General features: G+C 43.6%; 1 protein-coding gene across 1 annotated transcript in view; it reads right to left on the bottom strand.

The window, feature by feature from the left end:
- Positions 1 to 17,047, bottom strand: part of LOC126352417 (phospholipid hydroperoxide glutathione peroxidase-like) — a 43,792-nt gene that overhangs the window by 25,477 nt on the left and 1,268 nt on the right. Inside the window, exon 2 of the mRNA XM_050002686.1 lies at positions 10,711 to 10,894. Coding sequence (XP_049858643.1) covers positions 10,711 to 10,869 — 159 coding nt within the window. The 5' untranslated portion in view covers positions 10,870 to 10,894. The remainder of the gene's footprint in view (positions 1 to 10,710; positions 10,895 to 17,047) is intronic.

Genomic DNA, 17,047 nt, shown 5'->3' with positions numbered 1-17,047 from the left:
TGCATGTGTATCTGTTAGAGGCAGAGGGAAGCCGGATCCCCTTCCAGTTGCCACGGCGTACCTCCAAGCACGAAATTTGTGCACCCCATCTGTCTGCGTCTAGTGTTATCTACATCGACATACATTACTCCGCAAGCCACTGTATGGAGGATGGCGGAGGATACGTTACACCGCTACTAGTCATTTCCCAACATCTTCCACTCGCAAATAGAGAGAGAGATAAACGACTTAATGTGCCTCAATATGAACCCTAATTTGTCTTATCTTACGCGAATGCACGTGGGAGGCGGAAGAATCGTTCTGCAGTCGGCTTCAGACGCCGATTCTCTGTATATTCTCAGTAGTGTTCCGTGAAAAGTAAGTCGTCTTCCCTCCAGGAATTCCCACTTCAGTTCAGGAAGCGTATCAGTAATACTCACGCTCTTATCGAATCTACCGGCAACAGAATGAGCAGTCCTTCTCTGAATTGCATCGTCGTCTTTCTTCAATCCATGTGCTGAGGATTCCAACCACTTGAGCAGTATTCTAGAATTGGTCATACCACACAGCGATGTTATCCTCAAGGCCTTTCTCAGGAGAGGTCACGCCGCCTGGAGCTGCGTATAATTTCCTGTGTTCCTTACATCTGAGGTGTTCGACTCTTTGATCATATACCGGCATCATATACACAGCTATCCTGGCTGCGTGCAGACTGGTGTAGAGACTTTCCTAACCTCTGTCTTCCCTACTGTCTTATCAACGTACACTGTCCGTCACATGTCTCCTCGATATTTCTGTACGACTCCATCGTTCTGTCATATTCGTGAAGTCCTTCTGAGTAACAGGAACAGACTCTGGAATACCTCCCGCATTAAGTTACATAACTTCAGAAGACAGTTAATGACGTATGTACTAAAGTAACAATAATGATTAACATTGTCCCTGTGCGCACTCATTACCTTTGTACATTCTTCTTTGCAGCCAGAGATTCCTCATTTCCCAGTATACTTAGGTGCTGTAGTCTCCTTAATTTCTCTTCCCCAGCACTCACCACAGCAGAAAACATCTGTCTTGCATACCAATAAAATTCTTTTTAAATCAGCCATTATTACTACTACTATTATTATTATTATTGTCATCGTTATTATTATTATTACTATTATTGTCTCTGATACTGGCATCAGCCGTTGTATTATAAGTACTTTATTCGTACACAGTATTATTTACTCACTTTGTCACTTCAGAATTTCATATCAATTTGATACTATTTCTCATATTGAAACTGGCGTCTAGATTAGCAAGGAAACTTTACAGTTCGTATTGCATAGAACAGGAGGTCAAGTTTAGCGACGAATATTAATATTTAGTAGCGTCGTGCTACGTCGATATAATCGCCCTCACTGGGGTCTTCCGTAGTAATTTTGAAAAGTCTACAGATACACTCGATCTGGGAGCGAAATTCTGAGTTTGGCTGCTTAAAAAGTCGTTTTACACGAGCGATTTCCTGCTCAGTATCAGCTCCTCGCAGTGCGTCCGCCTTTTGTGCCTGCGTGTGAATTACCCTGCAGCAGAGTCACTTTCTCGAGAAGTCGACTTAGACCAGAAAGTCGATCGTGTAAAAGGGGCTTTAAAAGACGAGCCTTCCAGTCAGAGTTGCAAGCAGCGGCGTCATATGAATCTGGCGTCCTCTGATGACGTGCATACGAGGCGCCAACCAAAGGACAACAGCGAGCGATGAAAGAGCGGCGTACTGACGGGAGATGTAAAGTGCCGTCTCTCACGCATCTGTGAGCGGTTTGTGACGCACCAGGGCTGTCGAAGGAGATGTCATCGATACTACAGTTACCAAGGAAGTTGAGAAAAATTGTTCTGTCTTCAGAATTTGGTTTTAAGAGGTGTCAGAAATAACGAGTCAACATTCAACTTTCGTGAAAAAATGAATCAACAAAAGTGAGCGGCCGGTGGTTTGTTCAGTCGAAACGTGGATTCGCGGAGGTTACCCTGTGAACAAATATTTTCGGGATGAAATTGTATGAGGGATACTGTCCAACAAATGTGGGGACCCCTGTTTAATTTGTGCTTGGACAGGTCACTGGTATAAGACCGTGTAGCGCGTAGCAGTGTTCCACTTGTGTGAGGGAGCGTATGGTGATGCTCCTTCACTTCCCTGTTTCTTAGGTGCAAACAATGCGGTCCTGCCGCTCAGTTCAGGTCGTCAGTTTGCTTTGCTGGTTAATACCGCAAACACAAAATGTGTGAAGTATACCTTACACCTTCCGCTTCGCTCCTTGTGATAAAGTGGAATTTCTCACTTTGCGTCGACTGATATGGACTAGAGATGGGGACATGAGCAACTCCGGCGCATGGGCATCCATGTGGCAAGAAAAACTAAAGCCTTCAGTGCTCCTGTTCGGTCCATTTTATATACATCTAACACCAATATGCTGAAGGATCAGTTCCACCCATGTTCGTACTTCGGCTCTATAATCCCCTTATTGACAGTCCATGGTCTCCTCGAAGGTTGACACTGTTTGTGGGTTTTCTTCAAACCGTTGCCACTTCCACAAACGGTGACGTGCCTGTGAATGGATGCTACATCTAGTCAAAGGACCATTTGACAAATAAATTGGTCTTGTTGTTTCAAATATACTAACAGATTGTGTGTATCGAAGTATGGTAACACACACCGTGCATTGCAGAATGGCATACAAGAGAGAGAGAGAGAGAGAGAGAGAGAGAGAGAGAGAGAGAGAGAGAGAGAGCACTACAGAAAAAGCTATACGACGCTACTCAGACCGTATATGGTGATCATAGTGCTGCACTTTTGTTCTGGAGGCCAATGATTCAAATCCTTCTGCTAGTCCAGCAATAGGAATTTGTATTAGAATGTCACTACTTCGGTTAAGAACAGTATATCAGTACTGACCAAAAAGGCAGCCATACTTAATGTAATTTTCGCTCATCGAACCCGCTCGAGATAATCGAAAGCTTTGTTTTCACTTCCTCCTTTCAGGATTTTATTAAATTCAAAATGCAACTTGTAACGACTCACTTATCTTCTTCATAATATCCCTTTTTTTGTTCTTTACATTCATAATCAGCGAGTTAGTTTATCACAAGACAGAAACTAAGTGTCAGTTTCAGAGTCGAGCATGTTCACAGCATCTAGGGACAGACTAACTGAGCCGGGAAACACCTGAGGGGTGAGCCCTTCTGAGCTGTTGCCATCTGAAGGCGATTACTGTAATTATTTAATTGCAATTTCTATTCTGTGTGTAAATGGTGAAATTAATATTATTTGATATTGACCTTCATACTTAAAATCATGTTTATTAACTGCGGGAGGATTTAGTACTTAAATAGTAGTATGTGTCGTGGAAACAAACAAATGTTACTTAATGTTCACTGAAGCGCCAAAGAAACTGGTATAGGCATGCGTATTCGAATACAGAGATATGTAAACAGAAAGAATACGGCGCTGCGGTCGGCAATAGTTATATAAGACAAGTGTCTGCCGCAGTTGTTAGAATGGTTACTGGCGCATGGTGTTGTAGTCGGCGCATGAACAATGGGATACAGCATCTCCTAGGTAACGACGAAAAGGAGATGTTCCCGTACGACCATTTCACGAGAGTACCGTGAATATGAGGAATTCGGTAACGCATCAAATCTCCGACATCACTGCGACCGGAAAAAGATCCTACAAGAACGGGACTAACGATGACTGGAGAGAATCGATCAACATGACAGAAATGCAACCCTTCCGCAAATTGCTGCAGATGTCAATGCTGGGCCATCAGTAAGTGTCAGATTGCGAACCGTTCAACGAGACATCATCGATATGAGCTTTTGGAGCTGAAGGCTCACTCGTATACCCCATCATGACTGCATGGCACTAAGCTTTATGCCTCGCCTGGGTCCGTCGACACCGACAACGGACTGTTGGTGGTTGTAAACATGTTGCCTGGCCGGAAGAGTCTCGCTTCAAATTGTATACAGTGGCTGCACGAGTAGAGGTATGAAGACAACCTCATGAATCCGTGGACCCTGCATGTCAGCGGGGGACTGTTGAATCTGGTGGAGGCTCTGTAATGGTGTGGGGCTTGTGCAGTTGGAGTGATATGGGACCCCTGATACGTCTAGATACGACTCAGACAGGTCACACGTACGTAAGCATGCTGCTTGATCACTTGTTTTCATTCATGTCCATTGTGAGTTTCGACAATTCGAACAGCACAATGCGACATACCACACGTCCAGAATTTCTACAGAGTAGCTTCAGGAACATACTTCTGAGTTTAAACATTTCCGCTGCTCAGCAGACTCCCCAGACATGAACATTAGTTAGCATATCTGGGATGCCTTGCAACGTGATGTTCAGAAGACATCTCCAACCCCTCGTACTCTTACGGATTTATGGACTGTGGTGCAGGATTCTTGGTGTCAATTCCCTCCAACATTGCGTCAGACATTTGTCGAGTCCATGCCACGTTGTGTTGCGGCACCTCTGCGTGCTCGCTGTGGCCTACACAATGTTAGGCAGGTGTTCCAGTTTCTTTGACTCTTCAGTGTATATTAGATAGAGAGAGAGCTACACTTATACCTGGTTGGGGACAGTATGTAGACCAAAGATGTGCAACAGTTACAAGAGTCCCTAAAGGCAAGTCATGTCTCGCTAGCTCGTCTTTGAGAGTCGGTGGTGAGCAGTCACGGATATAGCTTGTGGAGGGAAGCTCTAATAAACAGTCACCGGAAAACTCTAGCTTGGTACAGGCAAAAGTGCTGCAGAATTACGCCATCGCTACGTGTAACGGTAGCCAAGTTGTCCTACAATTATTTGATAGCCAGCTTTCACAATGCTGTAATGGGTATCATAGGTTGGCTTTGTATGGTTAATGTTTAACAGCGCCACGAAAGCAATGACTTGTCTGGAATCAGACCTATTGGACAGTAATACGAGTTGAAGCTGTTGCAACAGGCGGATGATATAAGTAGCAATGACTGTAAAGGCGTGAGACTACATGATATCGAGATAATTGGACTCGAGTGTTTTTGTACCTAGTGTAGTTCTGGTCGGTGGAAGCGTTCACTCGATGGTACTACGCACAATTAAGTACTTTTGATTCGTAAAGCCAAACTCTCCCTCACACGTGGACTGCTATCAATAATCATTTACATAAAAAGTGTAACTGCCGTTCCATATTCTTATTCTCCAACCTGTGAATGAAACCCGCTCCTCTATCTGTTCTATTTTCTAGAATCTGTTCGCATTTCACAAGACCTGCATGCCTCCGCCGGCAGAAGGAAAATTGTAATATTCAATGTCAGATAACAGGCGTTGATCAAATACGTCCAAAATCAGCTGGCTGTCAATGTGTGTACAACGTGCAGTTGAATAATATAGTAGCTCCTACTATTACAGGTCACTGTGCACATTAGTAAATACTCTAAGTATACACAGTAAGGAAGCTAATTATAGCCAAGATATACTTGATACGTACAAGAGCTGAAGTTAAGCCATCTAGTGCTCAGATCTTACATTTCAGTTAATCATATTATTTCACTTCTGCTTTGTACAATATATACAGAGCGGAGAAAATTATGTCACGAAATTTTAACCCTGGATACCTGATGCCAGTAGAAGTCCAAAGTACTAATGTTGTATAGGTCGACAACGCACAATTTTGAAATTATGGAAACTTGGCGCCACGAGCTCCGATTGGCCGCGGGATTGCCCTGTGGCCGGATGCTCTGGACAGTGCACGACCTGCATGCTTTGCTGCCGGAGATCGCGATGTATCCAAGGCGGCCCGCACGCTTCAGCCTTCCACTCTGGGGGGCCTGGGGGCGAATCCGCCGGGCTCACGACACATCCATTGTAGTCTCATGATAAGACGAACTAGGAAGAAATCCGTCAAAAGCTGTTAGTTCGCGTACAGAAAGTCTTTTACAAATTGTGTCGGCCCTAAAAAAAAGTTTTTTTGTAGCTGGGACATTGTTTACTTAAAGCAGGTAACGTCGAACGGTGTTTTGCCGAGCTCTTAATGCGATTCACTAATTCCTCTTAGTTTCTAGGTGGATCGCGTCCTAGTGGGTGAATTAGAACCGTGAAGAATCCTCACGAGAAAAATTCCAGTGGCGTGAGGTCTGGTGATAGCGGGGGCCATATTCTACGAGCACCTCTGCCAGTTACCTGGCCGTCGAAAAGTTCATTTAAATATCACGACTGTTACGTGCGGGCGCCCTATGATGCTGCAACCACATGCGCGGCTGTATGTCCAGCAGGCCCGGTAGAGTTTTTTTTGCAGGAAGTGAAGTTGATTTGCCCCAGTAAGGCGAGAAGGTAGACGGACCGGCGCAATCAGATGGTCGCCCACAATACTTGACAAAATGTTGAGCGAAAGTCGTTCCTGGTGTCCGTGGACGTACGTGACGTGAGGATTTCCCCTTGCCCAGTAATGAACGTTTAGAGTGTTGTAAGGTCCATCCCGATGGTAAGTGCACTCGTCGGTAAACAACACTGTGGCGGGAAATTCGGAATCTCGTGGAACACGTCGCAGAAACCACCGGCAAAAACTTAGCTTGTGTGCATAGTCCGCCACAGGATTTAGGTCTCGGACAGGGTGGAAACTAAATGGACGGTGGCAGACATCCCTCTAAACCTTCCACACTAACCGATGAGTGGCCGCCATGTCGTGTCCTACCGCTCCACTACTTGTCGCAGGTGCTTCCCCGAATCGCTCGAGAACAGTCTGTTCAAATGCAGCATCCCGCCGTGTTCGAGGTCTTGCAGCATCGCCACGATATCCCGCTAACGAGCCTGTTTCGCCAAGTCGCCGGTGAATTGCTGTAAACGTTTGCGGGTGTGGGTGGCATCTTGCTGGGTATCGTTCCTCATACAACGGTCGAGCGTCAGGCGCATTACCGTCGACTAGTCCGTAAACGAAAACCATATCTCGTCGTTCTTCAAACGAATACTGTGCCGCCACGCTTACTGTATGGCTACATCGCAGGTGACGTGTGTACGCTCCGAAGCGAAGATTAAGTGCGAATACCTCTGACGTGAGGTGGAGACAAACAGCAAACAAGACCTAGTCGACAGGTGTGCGTGTAACTTTGTGGAAGAGACGTGGCGAAGGACGTTTTTGTGTATCAACCGACAACCATAGCGCTGCCCGTCAACCGAGGAACGGCAACAGGGCAACCCCACGGCCAATCGGAGCACGTAGCGCCAAGTTTCCGTAAAAATTGAGCCTTGTCGACCAACACAACATTAGTAATTTTGGTTCCTACAGGCATCAGCTATCCAGGGTTAAAATTTCGTGACACAATTTTTCTCCACCCTGTATATGGACAATGCTAAAATTAAATACATTATTTATCACTCCAAATGTTGTTTACTCTATTGAACTAATAACCAGCCATCACAAAATACACTGTACCTTTTGTAAAGTGTATATTATTGAAGCAATAGGTAAACTTACTGTGTTTCATTTTGCGTTATTTCTATTTTGTGGTGCGTGATGTGTAAGCTGATATGGTGTGTGTCTAGCAGTGGATAGCATTATCAAAAGCAGTGTCTCCTCCATATGGTATTCAACCCACCCCAAACAACTTCGTCATTGAAGTGAAGGTTATAGTGCAAGTAGTGACTTGTTTCTCCTATCCCTCTCCCCATCCCATTGTTTTTCGATATAAATTTCATAACTGTAGTAACTTGAATACAATGTATTGGCTTAAGATACGTATTACATTATGGAATTTTAAGTAATTGATACACGCGAGTGCTGTCGCTTCTATCCGATGCATCACGGCCGCGTCCTTGTCATTTCTAACTGGGATTAGATAGCACAAGTAAAAAGCAAAAGAGATGGCATCGCACATACCAACTGTGGGTAATGGGACATTAAATACATATTAGTGTCACGAATCAAGCAAAAAATTTTGGGTTTATTTTGGATGATGAAAATAATGACTGCTGAATGGTCGCTATCACATAAGGGGCCAAACGTTGACTTGGCAGATGAGAATGCAAACATTACCAGTGAAGAAGGTTGTCTATTAGGTAAGGGAAATGTAGGTTACATAACAGTAAGTGACATATTCCCAACAGTAAGATTCTGAAGGAACAATTACCCTTCTGACAGAGCTGAGGTAAAAATTGATTCAGAAATGAATTCAAGTTGTCGTTAAGTGCGTTCATGAACAAGATGCAGGCATTGATAGCACAGGCCACTCAACGAAATAATTCGATAAGTGAAAAAATCGATTCAATATAATGTTCACTGAATAGATAATTGGGCGACAAAATCGATTCGCTGATGAGTAACATGGAAAAGACAATGAAAGACAGCATAGAAGAAATTCACGAAAGAACAGGCTAATTTAAAGGGACATAATAAAGTCAAAGATGAACTTGAGTCGCTTTCGTTGGATCACGAAGCATTCTGTCAACATGTCAACCGAAATTGTAAATGCCAAACAACACCCTGTAACTAACGAAGGCCGAACAAAACTGAGCAGTCTGTGATTACGTTAAATGATCAGATTGATACTTTTAAACTGACACTAAAGCGAGGTTCAAAAGACTTCGAAAATGCAACGATGACAAATTTGTCAGTACTGCTTCGGCACTGAAAGGCAACGTCCAAGGCGAAAGCAAAGCTTTAGAGACACAGATAGGTCAACAAACCACGGAAATTAAAACCATGGGAGTCAAGGAATTAAAATCAGTAACTTATAAACGCATTGAAATCCACTGTTTTGCCATTAGGAAGGCCATACCACAATCAAGTGACTGAAGAAAAGGTAACATACATTTTGTAAATTTTATGAAAGCATGCAAAGTGTTATTTTCTGTAGAATTACCTGAAAGAGAGAAAGTGTTGGTAGTAGAAGTGAAGCTTAGTGGCGATCCACGAAACTGGGCAGTTAGAACTAAAGAATGCTATGACATTTAAGGGGAGTTTTTGAACTGGTCTGAAGAGGAAACCTGATCGAGAAACAGTGAAAGCAAGATATATCAAGAATTCCTGATCGCACCTACATATTGAACAGGCAGAGAACATCATGCGATCCTACTGTGATGAACTGTGTTGGAAAGTAGAACATTTAAAAGGGATCGTGACTGAACTGTATTTACTACAATTATTGGCTTGCAAATAACCGTGGGATGTACAGAGTTACGTTGGTTTGGGAGAGTGCAGTAGACCCGATGAATTTAGTTTGTGGTTATTTGTTAATGTAAGTAGTCTTTAGTAGTTTTTAAAAGATTTTTTCCCTAACGATGAGCCCCGGGTGCTCTAAACGCAGCATAATAAACTAATATAGACAGTGTCATACAAACATCGTGATCTGTTGGGATTTGCTTATATTAAGTATTAAATATGGCACTGTTGTGGAAAACCAATACAGCCAATATGCATGTCATTGTTGACTTGTTTATTGTCGACCTGAAATTGAGCTTTCATACAGAATAGTACTGTTTCACTTGTCATCTACGTTTGAATGAATCCTAATACTGCACAAAGTTATCCCTTTGTTTCCATGTAGTTCGAGCCTCGCTATCGCTGACGGCGCGAGTTCCGAACTCTCGCCACGTCATCAGTCGGGTTGTTTTGATGACAGAATATTAGGATCACCTATTGAAGTACTGAGGTGCATATCAACCATTGTTTCAGAAGTATTCTTAGATATTGTTGCCATTATACGCCTCTAAGTACATTCATACTTTTTTTGAGAAAGGCACAAAATGTTATACTGAAATACTTAACGAGCTATTCTAAAGTTCTACAATACGAGTCGCGTAATCTTTCGTTATTTTTAGCTTCCATTCTAACTACAAATTAGATCGCTAATTTTTCACTAAATATTAAGGATAATATCAATGAGTAACTTCAGTCTAAGATTACAGAGACTACAGATGATATCATCTGTGCCTTCTTTCCTTTGTCTCCCTCTGTCAGAAGAAGGACACGATGAACACATTGTTCAGTTCTAGTACGCCATCAAATTACATCAAATGTATTCGGCTTTTATTCTTCATTAGACGTAATCATACGTATAGAAGCTTTAATACGCCATCTGCAGGAGCGACTGTAATGCAGCAATAATACATGATGGAGAAATTGCTGTTCAGGTCCGCACACCAGTGAATTGGTGCAATAAAAAGAATATAAAATAAATAAAAGGTAAATATCAAACTGTCTTCAGTGTCTTGTGAATGTTATTAAACAAAATTGTACCAGTGGCCAGTACCACCTAATTCATCCACAAATATCTCTGTTAATTATAAAATTGGTCTGTTATTATTGTTTAAACCCCTCGTATTTTCTACCACTGCCACCCACTTTCGATCTCTCTCTCCCTCCCTCTCTCTCTCTCTCTCTCTCTCCATCTCTCTCTCTCTCTCTCTCTCTCTCTCTCTCTCTCTCTCTCTCTCTCTCTCTCTCTCACACACACACACACACACACACACACACACACGCTCAAGCACACAAACACACACACACGTACCTACAACTTTTACTTGAAACAATCTCAGAATGATGGCATCTGATGAACTTGTGTTGGTGATAACATCAACATCTAAAAATGTCTGTAGTTGAATTCAATGGCAAGAAAAATTTGGCACTGGAATCAGTAATCCTGTGGCACGATTTAATGATCCACCGAAATATCAAAATCAGAGCCAGCAACCAACCGCGCTTAACTGGGCAGAATGTGACATACTTTGTAGTTGGTGGCAGTGAGGCCGCACTTGGAGGCGACATTGACGATGATGCAGACGTGTCCTCGGTACTTCTCCAGAGACACCTCCTCGCCCTTGATGTCTCTCGCCGTGAAGTCGTAGATCGTGGAGGCTGACTTCCAGTCCGCATTCCCAGACATATCGACGGATCCCTCAGGTACTTATCTGAAAGTAGTTTCGTAATTATTGAACTGTCATAAGTACAAACTGTGCATCTGTGCATTATTAACATTTACGATAAGCAACAGCATTGGAAATTACAAGTACCTTTTGATTTACACTTAATAAAATGATTAACCTCCACAGTGGTAGCAACCTTCACTGATCTCACAAAACATTATGATCACATTGTTAAAGGTATGTTGGTCCTCCTTCGAAACGTCATACACCAGCGATTGTTTGTGGCTTGGATTCGGCAAGTCCTTGGTATGTTGCCGGAGATATGTGGCACCAGATGCCACGCAATTCCCGTAAATTAGAGACCGCTAGTTGGTGAGCTCTTAGTTGGCATCCTATTTATAGTTGCGGAAGGCCCGGTCAGCAATAATGTTCACGTAGTTACAGCTGTCATGGTGCCTTTGATTAGCACTACAAATCCCATGGAAGCCCAAGTAAATATTGCAAAGAGCATAATATGGCATCCACCGGCGTGCGTTCGTGGCGTGCTGCATGTTTCGAGCAGCTGTCTGCCTGGAGACGACGCACCCGAACACGTCTATAGACCTGTTGTAACAAGAAACTTCATTCTGACGACGAGGTGATATGTTTCCATTGATCAACCAGTTTTTACTGCACTGGGTCAGAACATATCTGTGAAGTTTTATAAGGGCAGACATACACTGATCAGCCAGAATATTATGACCACCGATCCGCTGTCGATATAAATCCGTCCAGGCGACAGCAGCGTCACCTAGCGAGGAATGACTGCTAGTCAGACTCACGCACGGTGCATGCAGTATCAGTGCTGACCATGCGTAGAACGGGGAATGCGTGCGATATGTCTGAGTTTCACCGAGGGCAGATTGTGATGGTCCAGAGGCTCGTCACGAGAATTTTGGAAACTGCACAACTTGTCGAGTGTTCGAGGAGTGCTGTGGTGAGTTTCTTAAACATATGACGACATCCAGACGTCGTGGGGTTGGGTGGCCACCCCCCAATTACAGAGTCGGACGTCGTAGGCTGGGCAGACTGGTAAAAACAGGCCAGACGGCGAACTGTGGAAAAACTAACAACAGACTTTAACGCTGGGCAGAACGCAAGAGTGTGTGAAAACACAGTGCAACTAACACTCCTAACGTTGGGCCTCCGAAGCCGACGACCCACGCATGTGCCAATGTTAACATCACGACGGCGGCAGTTAATACTGAAATGAGCACATGACCAGGGGCACTAAACGTTGGCGCAGTGGCAGAGCATTGCATGGTCTGACAAATCCCGATACCTTCTTCATCATGCTAATGGAAGGGCACAAACTCGTCGTCTTCCAGAGAAACAGCTCCTTGACACCTTTTACTGTGGGACAGAAACAAGCTGGCGGCGGCCCCATTATGCACATACAAATGGGCATCCATGGGTGCAGCGGAGCTCGTGCAAGGCACCATGACAGCTAAGGAGTATCGTACACTGGTTACAGACCACGTGCACCCTTCATGACGATCATGTTTCCCGACGGCAGTGGTATTTTTCATCAACAAGATGCGCCATGACACTAGACCGGGAGTGTTCGAGGAACACAGTGGTCCCAATTGATGTGCTGGTTCCCCAACTCGCCAGATCTGAACTCAATTGAACAGATCTAGGATGTGACTGAACTTGGTGTCAGACCTCATCGCCCCCTCCCCAGATTTTAAGGGAATTAGGTGACTTGTGTGTGGGTATGTGGTGCCAACTTCCTCCAGAGACCTACCATGACCTTACTGCTTCCATGTCACGGCACGTTGCCGCTGTTATCCGTGCCGAAGGTGGACATACCAGCTATTTAGTGGGTGGTCATAACATCTGGCTGATCAGTGTACGGTCTCTGGCGAGTACAGCAGCTGTCAAAGAGTCAGAACGTAACATTTATGTTAGTCACGTATAAGTTCTTAGGCTTCGACGGCCGGTGTCAATTTGAATAAAATCCTTATGGTATAAACTGCTGATACGTTGTTGTCTGGCAGTCATCCGCTAGAATAGCCCCAGCCGGAACACCTCTATAGGCATCTTTACTTCAAACTGTCCGACGGCATAGCAGAATATGACGTCGGTAGTCACCTGTCACACGAAATAAGACGGTTTGTATACAGGGAGAATCATACCTAGAGAGCACCAATTTAACTGCTCTAATTGGACGGCTGCAAAGGCGGTCGAAACGTCCGTTGTGTAGCTTCCTTAGTGTTTTATAATGTCGCGGCCTAACAGCTGAAAGGATTTTTGTTCAGATATGTCGGTCATAGTTGCGAAATGAGTTTTTTGCGCTAGGGCCATCTTCGGATCCTTAAAAATATAACATAAAAATTAGAAATAAACTAAAAGAGCAAGGTATCCTACTTGTTAGTTGTGAGACATTTCGCTTAAAACATGTACCTGCATAACCTGTGAAAAGAGGCATTTCTATTTAAGGGTTGTATTTGATTCAATTACGTTTAGAATATCGAGGGTTATTTTATATTTTTATGTCTTATTTTATTAGATCCTTGAGTACCGCTAGGGTGTTTGGGATCCCGAACAGATCTGCATAAAGGAGGACATCGTAGCAATACAGAGGCGTGGCCGAGCGGTTCTAGGAGCTTCAGTCCGGAACCGCGCTGCTACTACGGTCGCAGGTTCGAATCCTGCCTCGGGCATGGATGCGTATGATGTCCTTAGGTTAGTTAGGTTTAAGTAGTTATAAGTCTAGGGGAAGAATGGCCTCAGATGTTAAGTCCCATAGTGCTTAGAGCCATTTGAACCATTTTCAACAGGGGCGTGTTACTATATTTTTTAGCAGTAGGTTCGATCAACACCCTAATGCTACATAAATGGACATCGAACTTAAATAACTCGCCTGGATAATCCACCCTGTGGATTGACGATGGGGGTCGATGTGCCGACCAGTCTGGTTTTGATTATTAGTCAGTTTCCTCCATTCTTGTAGGTGAATACCGGTATGATAACTAGGTCCGGCCTCAGATATATGCTCCGCATTTCACACGAATTGCACTACACGCAGACAGTTGGGGTACACATATTCCTTCCCGGGAGGGAAAGGAGAGGTGGCATGAAGAGCATCCGGCCATCACTTAAAACCGTGACAAATCCGTTAGTAACAATGCCGACCCAGCGTCGATGCCGAACATAGGCACAGGAAGAAGAAGTACTATGATCCGTATTGGGAACCCCTGAAGATGAAGTTCAGAGAGGCAGCATTTGAGACAGATTGCAGAACGATCCCGCTACCACCAACATAGAAGTCACGTAAGGGCCGCGAAGACATGAGAAATCCGGGCTCGTACCGAAGTATGTAGACGGTCGCTTCTCCCTAGCATACGGCCGAGTTAGCACGCCCTGCATGCTTAATCTCACGTCTGCTTCAACTCTATGAAACGTACTGTCCGAAATTGTATTTCGTAAGTGTCCTACAAAAGAGATGTCTTATGTTTTTATTATAAATGTATATGGCAACAAATTTTTAAATCGATACATGGAAACTTTCCGAATTCTCTATGTGGAGGAAGACTATTTATTTTTAGACTTAGGTGAACAGATTATATCAAAACTTCATCAGTTTTTTCATCTGCACCAAACCGGAAAAAAATGGTTCAAATGGCTCTGAGCAATATGGGACTTAACTACTGAGGTCATCAGTCCCCTAGAAGTTAGAACTACTTAAACCTAACTAACCTAAGGACATCACACACATCCATGCCCGAGGCAGGATTCGAACCTGCGACCGTAGCAGCAGCGCGGTTCCGGACTATATCCCCTAGAACCGCTTGACCGCCGCGGCCGGCCAAACCGGAAATCTGTAGGAGATAATTTGAGTTAAATGTGAAGCATGACGCTGTGCTCGCACTTTAAAACCTCAGCGGTTACCTGTTTTGTTGAGCTGAAAAAACTTGATATTACGTTTTCTAATTAAACTTTCTATTGACGAGGCACCAAGCGAAGAACCTGATGGAAATTAAATGCTGTATGATTTTCACACGGGTATAAGCGTTACGATTAGACGTCACTTCCGCAGCTTGGATGTAGTAGGTTTAGTTGCCCATTTAATCACGTAGCTTCTCATTTTGTCTCATAAGGTGGCATGGACCCTGATAATTTGAGACGCTCACCAGGAATTGAAAGCTGAATCTCAGTGTTACTAGCAACAAAATCTTCGTTCCTCCTTTGACGGTCACTAATGACTCTAGCCATTTTAAGCCTTCATCAGCTTAATTTCATTATCACTCGTATTGAAATTTCCTCACGTGATTATTTCCTAGAACCATGTCAGTAACATTTTAGAAATATCTTCTGCACTAGAAAATGCGACGGTCTTTGGAAGTGACAATAGAGAGTTGTGTTATTGTTGTTGCTGTTCTTGTTGTTGTCGTCGTCATCGTCGTCTTCAGTGATAACACTGCAGCGTGAACAGCTGCAGTGTTATTCACCTCTCCACAACTGTTGCAACCTACAGTCGTTTGCACCTGCTTACAGGTTTTTTTTATTTATGGAGAAACCGTGCAACAGTTGCTGAATCAACAATCCTTTTTTTTTTTCGCACACGACCACGACCAATTTCTGAATACTTAAAATTCCATCATCTGGTGTAAACTGAAGTAATGAAAATATTGTGCTACAAAACTGTGGGAGGGATCCTCAAATTTAAAAAATTTCAGATAATGAACTCTGCAGCCAACATTTCTAAAATGAAACGAAATAAATTAAAAAGACAACAGGGTATTTCTTATAAACGAAATCACTTAACCATCTGAGGTCATACTCACCCTACTGGCATGGAATAAGTTCCGTCTCAAAAGAATAAAATATGGGATCTAGAAAAATCCGAAAAAACCGACATCACGACCGGACACCGCATGTTATCAGAATCATGAGATACGTAAAATGTGGTGAAGATGGAAAGAGAAACCACACACTGTGAGGGATTACTTGCATAAATTTCATAACAACGGTTCCACCATGCCGCCCGACCGCGGTACCATTAATTGGAAAACTAAATAATAGTAATTGCCTACAAGCCGTGAGTACTGTTGTTGTTGTTGTTGTGGTCTGCAGTCCCGAAACTGGTTTGATGCAGCTGTCCATGCTACTCTATCCTGTGCAACCTTCTTCATCTCCCAGTACCTACTGCAACCTACATCCTTCTGAATCTGCTTAGTGTATTCATCTCTTGGTCTCCTTCTTTTTACCCTCCACGCTGCCCTCCAATACTAAATTGGTGATCCCTTGATGCCTCAGAACATGTCCTACCAACCGATCCCTTCTTCTGGTCAAGTAAGTGCTGAGTACTGAGGCAACACATAACCCATAACACAGGCGCAGTATGAAAGAGGTATGTGATTGGTGCTCAAGCCTTGGCCTGCCTATCCATATTTTACTAGCCACGTTCCAAATTGATACCATATTGAAGAGATATTAATGCCTCAGGTTGTGTGCTATCAACCAATTTCTTCTTTTGGTCAAGCTGTGTTACAAATTTCTTTCTTTCCTCTATTCTACTCAGTAACTCTTCATTAGTTACTCGTTCTACCCACTTGATCTTCGTGATTCTCCTATAAGACATGTCGAAAGTTTCTATTGTCTTTTTGTCTTACATTTCACTTCCGCACAAGGCTATACTCCATACAAACACCTCTAGAAAAGACTTCCTAGCCGTTCGGAGCCCGGTCTTCTTCCGACTCTACATTCTCGTGAGCACCGTTGCCAGCTATCATGTAGGGTGACTACATTCCTGCCAAATCATTTTGCAGGATCACAGAAGGAACATTCAGCTTCTCGTAGCTTTGTTATAAGACCTCGTTCAAGGTCAGTGAGGTGTTGATAATGGCCCCTTCGTCCCTTTAGAGGCATTCTTGACCAACGTCAACTCACCAGATCCATGTGTTTAAAGCAAACCTGATTCGCATCCTAATGGTGGTGCTAGCAGTGCCACTCTTACGCGAATTGTGCTAAATCTCAATAAACGTCGTCTTTCAGATGTAAAAACACACCTACCAACTTTCGTTTATGTCACACAGCTCCTTCTCGTGCTGCGATTTTTTTCCTCTGTTGCAGTTATCTAAGTGTTGTGTGACTTACACTGTTGCGCTTCTTGTTCTTCGGTGCAGTTAATTAAATGTTGTGTGATTTTCACAC

Source organism: Schistocerca gregaria, chromosome 1 (genome assembly GCF_023897955.1).
Source record: "Schistocerca gregaria isolate iqSchGreg1 chromosome 1, iqSchGreg1.2, whole genome shotgun sequence".
Lineage (NCBI taxonomy): Eukaryota > Metazoa > Arthropoda > Insecta > Orthoptera > Acrididae > Schistocerca > Schistocerca gregaria.
Note: the sequence above shows the minus strand (reverse complement) of the source record. Positions and strands in the feature narration are given on the sequence as shown.